The sequence below is a fragment of the Elephas maximus genome, chromosome 10, assembly GCF_024166365.1.
Source record: "Elephas maximus indicus isolate mEleMax1 chromosome 10, mEleMax1 primary haplotype, whole genome shotgun sequence".
Classification (NCBI taxonomy): Eukaryota; Metazoa; Chordata; class Mammalia; order Proboscidea; family Elephantidae; genus Elephas; species Elephas maximus.
Window position 1 is genome coordinate 76,515,415 of NC_064828.1, and position 7,485 is coordinate 76,522,899.

The 7,485-nt window shown below is 43.7% G+C and overlaps 1 protein-coding gene across 9 annotated transcripts in view; it reads left to right on the forward strand.

The window, feature by feature from the left end:
- The window catches only part of SYNE2 (spectrin repeat containing nuclear envelope protein 2), a 371,421-nt gene extending 366,196 nt beyond the window's left edge, over positions 1-5,225 (forward strand). For 6 of the 9 annotated variants that reach the window (XM_049899527.1, XM_049899532.1, XM_049899531.1 and 3 more), the window contains 5 exons: positions 589-717; positions 1,961-2,152; positions 3,211-3,297; positions 3,812-3,861; positions 4,124-5,223. In XM_049899527.1, the coding sequence (XP_049755484.1) occupies positions 589-717; positions 1,961-2,152; positions 3,211-3,297; positions 3,812-3,861; positions 4,124-4,337 (672 nt within the window). In that variant the 3' untranslated portion in view covers positions 4,338-5,223. Of the gene's footprint in view, positions 1-588; positions 718-1,960; positions 2,153-3,210; positions 3,298-3,811; positions 3,862-4,123 lie in introns of all 9 variants that reach the window. The other 3 variants (XM_049899530.1, XM_049899535.1, XM_049899537.1) reach the window with 3 other exon arrangements.
- Positions 5,226-7,485: the final 2,260 nt, after the last annotated feature.

The following is a 7,485-nucleotide window of genomic DNA, read 5'->3' on the forward strand; positions in this document are numbered from 1 at the left end:
TGACTGTGGGCAAGTTGTTGAACCTTCTAGACCTCAGTTTTCTCATCTGAAGTATGGGGATAATTTTAGTACCTAATCACAGGGTTCTTTTTAGGACTTAATGAGGTAGCACAAGTAATCTTAGCCCCACGCTGACATATAGCAAACACTCAGTACATGTTAGCTGTGCACTCCTAATCAGCACTGACCCATCTGAGGTGATGTGAGCTCACCAGCACACCCACGTGGAGCTCTTTCCCTGGGCCACAGCCTGACCTGATGGGTTGTGTGTCCCTTAGCCACTGAATCAGCAAACGTGCATTCTTCGTAGGTAACTTCAGCTGGGGCTCCACCTTTCAGTTAACACTTTTCACTTTGCAAAATTCATCATGCCTCCTGGACGGGGCCAGGTGCCCTCTCCTTCCCTGTTGTCTCTTTCCCTTGTTTCGAGGCCTGACATTTAACTTAAACCCTAGCCTTTTTTTTCACTGGATAAGACAAGAAGAGCAAATGACCATGATGGATTGGAAACAGCAAACCGCCTTCCCAGCACCTCTTCTTTCATAGTTGTAAGAAAGGACAATGCTATGAGGTGTGTTGTTTTTCAAGGACTTCCACCAGCTGAGTCAGAGCCTGCTCCTGTGGCTAGCAAGTGCCGAGAACCGGAGGCAGAAGGCTCATGTCACTGATCCAAAGGCCGACCCCCAGGCTCTCCTGGAGTGTCAGAAAGCACTAATGGTAAGTGTCCTTATGGGTTCTGTACCACCATTGGCTGCAGTCAGCTACCATAGGTCAGAGTGCTTAGGCAGCCTAGCCTGCTCTTTGTGAACAAAAATCCCAAGTGGTGTTTGTCTTTGACTCGGTCAGGAGCAGCACTCATGTGTTTAGCCCTTGTGTTCCAGTTGGCGTCTACTGCACATCCCTTCGTGGTTCTGCAGCAGACCCTCTCACAGAGATGAAGAGCCATAGTCCAGAGCAGCGTGTCTTCAGGACTCAGAAACTGAGGGCATAGACGTTTAGCAATATCCTGGGACACTCAAGACCATTTGAATAGAAGTATATTTTCCCTTGCGAATACTGCTAATTTGGGGGGAGATACAGTGTTCATTTGCTCTGCAGCCCTGACGAGCTGGGTGAGTTTTCTGTGTCCACTACAGAAAAGTCTTCATGGAGGCTAGCTGTCATTTCATGTATTTCTCTCACTAGCAAACCAAGATGAGACGTCTATGTATTCTCGCCTGTACTGAAGACTCAGGGTGACATTTTTATTTACAAATTTGTATGTGGTTTAAATTTTGAATATTTTAAATTTCATCAAAATGCTGTCTGTTTAAAATATATATTTGTTTGTATGTGTGTGTGTCCTAAAATCTTTGTAAAGCCCCATTCTCTAGGGCAGCACTGTCCAACAGAACTTTCTGCAATGATGATGTTCTCTATCTGTGCTGTCCAGTATGACAGCCACTGGCCACATGTGGCTGTTGAGCACTTGAAATATGGCTAGTGTGACTGACAAACTGAACTTTTAATTCGAATTAATTTAAATAGTCACATGTGTCTAGTGGCTTCCATATTGGGCAGCAAGCCAGATAACTCCCCTCAGCGATTCAAACTGAAATAACTGATACATAACTCTGTATTTCTAAACTTAGTGTACTTAAACTGGTATTCTTTATCAATCTCAGATTTTCCCTTGACTTCCTGCTACAGTGGACGAGGTTCTGATCTTCCCACATGACTCTTCTCACTTATTTCCCCTAACTCCTCTAATATCACAGCTGCCTTCAGGACTTGGGGAAGAGGGGTGACCTACTTGCTATCTAAGTGATGCTAGGTAGCCAGATGTCAGAAGTAAAAGGTTCTGGAGTTTAGCACCACTCATCATTCATTCCAGAACTTTCCTGGCCCTAAAAAAGCCTCATCTGGCCACACTAGCTTCCCTTTTGACAAGCAACTTTTTCACACTCTTTTTTACTTTTAGCAACTTGAAAAGGAGCTATTGGAATGTCAACCTCAAGTAGACTCCTTACAGGAGATTTCAACCAGTCTTCTTATTAAGGGGCATGGAGATGATTATATTGAGGCTGAAGAGAAAGTACATGTTATTGGGAAGAAACTCAAACAGTTACTTGAGCAAGTGTCCCAGGATTTAATGTCCTTGCAGAGAAGCCAGGTGAGTCCACTTGGAACTTTTAAATGTGAAGATGTCATAGTAGATGCAAACAGAAAAGTAGTGGTGCACCCTTGCTGTGGTGGGAGGCTGTAAACTAGAGTCTCACTCACGCTCCCTTCTAGGTGGGTGGTCTTAAAGAGTTACATCCGCTCTTTGAATGTGTTTGGTCCTTTGTAAAAGGGAGCTAACGATAGTACCTACCTCATTTTCATGGCTGGAGCCTTGAAAAACCACTCTAATCCCACCGTTGTTTCTGCTTTGCCTTCATACCAAACATACCCAAGCTTTCAGCTTTCTCACATGACAGGAGTCCACTTCACTGTCCTCATTTTCTTATGACCGTGTTCTCATCTGTGTACTTTCTTCTTTTTAAAATGTAATGCAACTCGGAACACATGGAATACCCAAACCATGGCTTCACCAGATTTAGGGCAGGCCTATCCCCTCATTGTTGTTGTTTGTTGCTGTCAGGTTGATTCTGACTCATGGCGACCCCAGCTATGAGTAGAGTAGAGCTGCCCTATAGGGTTTTCAAGGCTGTGATCTTTCAGAATCAGACCGCCAGACCTGTGTCCCGTGGTACCTCTGGGTGGGTTTGAACCTCCAACCTTTTGGCCAGTAGTCGAACACTTAACCATTTGTACCATCCAGGGACTCCTATCCTCCATTCTGGACTCTATGTAATTTCCTCCTATGCAACCAAGGCTAAACTGTATTTGATGGCCACATTATTATAGCAGAGACTTGGGGCGAGCTCACTGTCAAGTAAAACTGCATCTTGGGTCCCTCTTGGAGCTGCTGAACTTAGTCTCCCCGTCCTGCCCCCAACTGCATACTATGGGTTTGTAGTGCAAATGGTTGGCCTTGCCTAGTTCACATTCCCCATGGGCTCTTATTAGGGGAGCAGGGCACTGGAAGAGCCCCCTCTATAAGGGATTTAAGCTGGCGGGTGGGGGGAGTGGCACAATGAAGAATCTGCATAAGGCACATTTTTGTGCTCTTGAGACTATTTAGAGCCTTCTGTTTCCCTAAACGGAACCTTTGGGTGTGGATTTCAGAACCTAGACCCATCTCTGCCTGGCTTCGACGGGGTCGACTCTAGTGGCCAGCACCCAGCAGCATCCGTGCCAGCAACCCAGGCGAAGGTGAGAGTCCCATTCTTTTCTATGAGAGCCACAGTGATTGTTTTTTAAAGTTGCTGTGATGACAGGGTCTTGGGACTCAAAGGTCCCATTAGACATTTCATGATAACACAGATCTGCTTCAACCTTCTAGTTAGCGGAGTGGCTTACTCCAAAGTTTTAAAAAATAAATAAATCGACATATACTTTATAAAGATCTAATTCAAAGGCTTTCTTCTCCTTGCTTCCTCTTTGGGATCTTAACTACGGTGTGAAAGACGAGAGGCTTTCTAGCATCATTGAAGGGGTACCTGATTTCACCGTTAGAAATAGTTTATCTGGAAAGTGAAACTCTGAATAGTTTAACAAAGCAAACTTTTTCCTATGTCATAGAGTTTAATCTCCAGTGTATTACTATAATCTCATAAGCTTCACAGGAGGACAATCTAAGAAAGGTATAATTTAAGAAAGGACAGACATTTTATCATTGGCAGGACTAAACTTTCTTCGACTTACTAGTTGTACTCTTTTTATCCAGCAGGTTGGAGCTGAGAGAACTACAAAAGGCAAAAACGAGATGGACAGCAGGTAAGACAGCGTTACAATTAGTGACGCATCACCCCTGTTCCACACCAGTCTTGCCAATGCCATTCTGAATGTCATTGTAAAAATCTGGCTTGCTGGTTTGCTTTCATCTGGAAAGGACTGGGCTTCTCTTCCAAAACTGAACCCCAGCTGTTGGCCCCCTTTTAATCTCAAGTTCTGGATTTCTCATTTTACGTAAGCAGGGATTCAGGTGAATTTTGCTTTCAGAACCTACTGACCAGCTCTCAACCTCCTCTGTTGGCAGGGTGCCTGGCCCCAGCAGCTCGCGGCCACAGCGCTCCTTCCTCTCCCGGGTGATCAGGGCGGCACTGCCCCTGCAGCTGCTGCTTTTGCTGCTGCTGCTCCTGGCCTGCCTGCTGCCCTCCTCCGAAGAGGACTACAGCTGCACTCAGGCCAACAACTTTGCACGCTCTTTTTACCCCATGCTGAGGTACACCAATGGGCCACCCCCTACATAGAGGGCCCTGCCCAGCCTGTGGGCCCCCAGCCCAACCTTTGAGCAACTCTTAACGATTAGCATGGCCCAGGAAGCTGCTGCAGACATCTCCCTCTGGGCCTGGCGAGAGAGGGCTTTCTGCAGCACAGGATGGCTTTCAAGTGATGTACTTCCCCTGGAGCAGGGAGCCTGTGCAGGTTTTCCTCAGCGGATTTGCAAAGCTAGTTGGTTGGTTTTGGGATCTCTGGAAGCTACAGTTGCCTGAGGGAGCCAAGCACTTTGTGAATTCTGATTTATTTGTAAAACACCATTATTATAATGTCGCTACTATAGTCAATGAGCCGTGGCCTTTATCACATAATATATATCATAGAAAAAAGCCAGCAGATTCTACCTTAGAAATGGTTCCGAAACTTATGCGCACCCTCTGAGGATTGACTGAAACAATCATATTTAAAATGTTTAGAATTAATTTTATTCCAGTCAGCTACCAATCTTGAGCTACAGGTGATCAACCAAAATGTTCTGTTCAGTACTTAGATCTGCTCTTTTATACTGCTTACATTTTTAAAGAAATCCTATTGCATGGATGTGATTATTGTGCATATTTTTTAACAATGCTGAATCTGTAAGAATAATGTAAACTTTGATTTTTTTTTTAAAAAAAGAACCAGATTTTAGCTTGAGCTTTTGACTAAATGTACAGTAAATGCCAAAACTACAGACTTGATAGGGCTGTTTTTATAAGTTAATTTTGTAAGACTTTTCACATTTAAAATGATGCTTCAAGTTTTGTTAAACTGTTTGGCCGCGGGGATTGGTATAGAAACTTCAAGTTGTCTGTGGTTTGTACAACACAGATGTTTCTGATAAATAAAAAAAATTAGCCAAACTGTTGTACTGGATTATATTACAAAGGAGTTAAATGGTAATGCTTAGTCTTCCAAAGAACAAGCATTGTTTAACAAAACAATTTTTTTTTATTGGCTTTAATTCTAAACTAAAAGTTTTATATTCTTTTCATTTAATATTGTTCAGAATTACTTATGGGATCTAGAAACCCCCAACCTGTCTGGGGAGAGGAGCCCTGTGTAAATCACTCAGTGTGACACCTTCAAATGCTGTAGGGAGCCCTCAGGGCAGAGGGTAAGCAGCATTTGTACAACTGGACACAAAGGGAAGGATCAGTTCACCCAGTATTTTCTATTCCCAGCTCTCTCCAGAGGGGATTAATAGGTAATGTTACAGGCAAAGCCACCTGCTTTCCATATATCAGAGACAAAAACTGCACTGGACAATGTTAAAGCAAGCGAGGATCAGTTTTATTCCAAAGGGTAAGACCCTGGGTGGTACAGATGGTTACGCACTGGACTACTAACCAAAAGGTTGTGGTTCAAACCTACCTAGAGGTGCCTCGGAGATAAGGCTTGGTGATCTGCTTCTGAAAGTTCACAGCCTTGAAAACCCTATGGCGCAGCGCTCCTCAGCACATGTGGGGTTGCCATGAGTCAGAATCCACTCCATGACGACTAACAACCACATGGTAAAGGAGGGAAGAAGACTAAGGGAAGGCAGAGGAAGGAAGGACCTTGCAGTGACAGGGAAAGGGTATCTTCATAACAGGAACAGAGACCAAAGCTAAGTTTGAGTCCCTATTCCAGAGAGACCAAGAACTACAAGCTTTTTAAAAGAAAGTTAGGGGGATTGACCACTGGGATGGGCAAGTGATTTACTAAGGTTATAGTTGTGATTGTGGCCATTTTGTTCAGACTGGAAGTGGGGTAGAGATAAGAGTTAGAGTGAGGTTAGTGAAATACGGAAGAAAGGAAGCACCTATATGTATTCTAAAGTTGTTTAAACAGCGTAGATTATTAACTTCCTGTCTTGATTGGTTTACAGTAAACCTTCTCAGAACATACAAAAGACAGGGGGTTTTCTTTAAGGAAGGGCATGGCAAAATTCAACTTTGTCACAATTCCAGAACCACTGCTCACTTTTCATCTAAACAAAGAGGGAGAACTTCAGCATTTCTTCTTCCTTGGTGAGAAGTTGTTGTTGTTGTGTGTTATTGATACCGACTCATAGCAACCCTGTAGAAGTTAACTGAACCCAGCTCCTTGGCTAGCTGCTCCTGACTGACATCTCTGGACCTGGAAGACACCACTGACTTCTTGGCAATCTCAGTCCCCTCTTCTCCTCTGCAAAGAACAGCCACCACCTGCCCCCCCTCCACCCCACCCCACCAAGAGAAGCCATCAAAGCCCATCAGTATATGAAAGCCCAGACTTTGAACAACAGCGTCCCTTCTGTAGGTCAGACATCCACAAGACGTGTGCAGTTACTGGACATTTCTTATGTAAAGGGACCACTGGAAGAGAACCTGTCTTCACTTTCAGTATTTAAAGTTATCAAATTGTTAAACTGATATAGAGAGAAAGGTGCTTTTACCACGTGACAACCAAGTATTTTCACTCTTTAAAATAGTCTTTGTTCATGGGTCACAATAATCCCGGAGGAAATTTTAAGTGAAAATATTACCCAAGCTTTTTCTTCAAGTCAGTGAGAGGGCCCTTCACCCACTTTCGCCAGAGTCACTGCCTATTTGATGGAAAGGCAGAATCTCTACCTTCCACTCCAAACGACAAGAGTGTTACAGAGACCCAGGCTTTTTCTGCTCTTATACATGCTGGGGCAAGTCAAAACAGCAGTTCCATGCTGTTTGTATTTTCAGTCCTAATTATGCATATCAATTATCTGCACTTCTTCAGGATAGAGAGAGGCCTTTGTGTCTCCAGTCCCCATCCCTTGGATGGAAGCCACTGCCGCCTCACTCACAGCTTTAGTGTACCCCCAAAACACATGTTACACTGCCACGTTTTTGCTCCTTCCCTTCCCCACATGCAAAGGAAAAGTTCAGTGACTCTTGGCACTAACATAACTTCAGTATAAATGAATTACTTTTCTCCCTATCCCTAAAGGGGTATAATACTAATTGACTCAGGGTAATTATAGAAAATGTACCCAAGTCATCGATGCCCTGAATACCAGAGCTTTTATTTTTCACGGTCTTTGCTTTATTTGAACACATAGTTATAGTTATAAATCACTGTGAGATGAGCTGACTAAAGATTATATGTTTCTATTTCAGAAAGCCTTAGATTACTAAATCG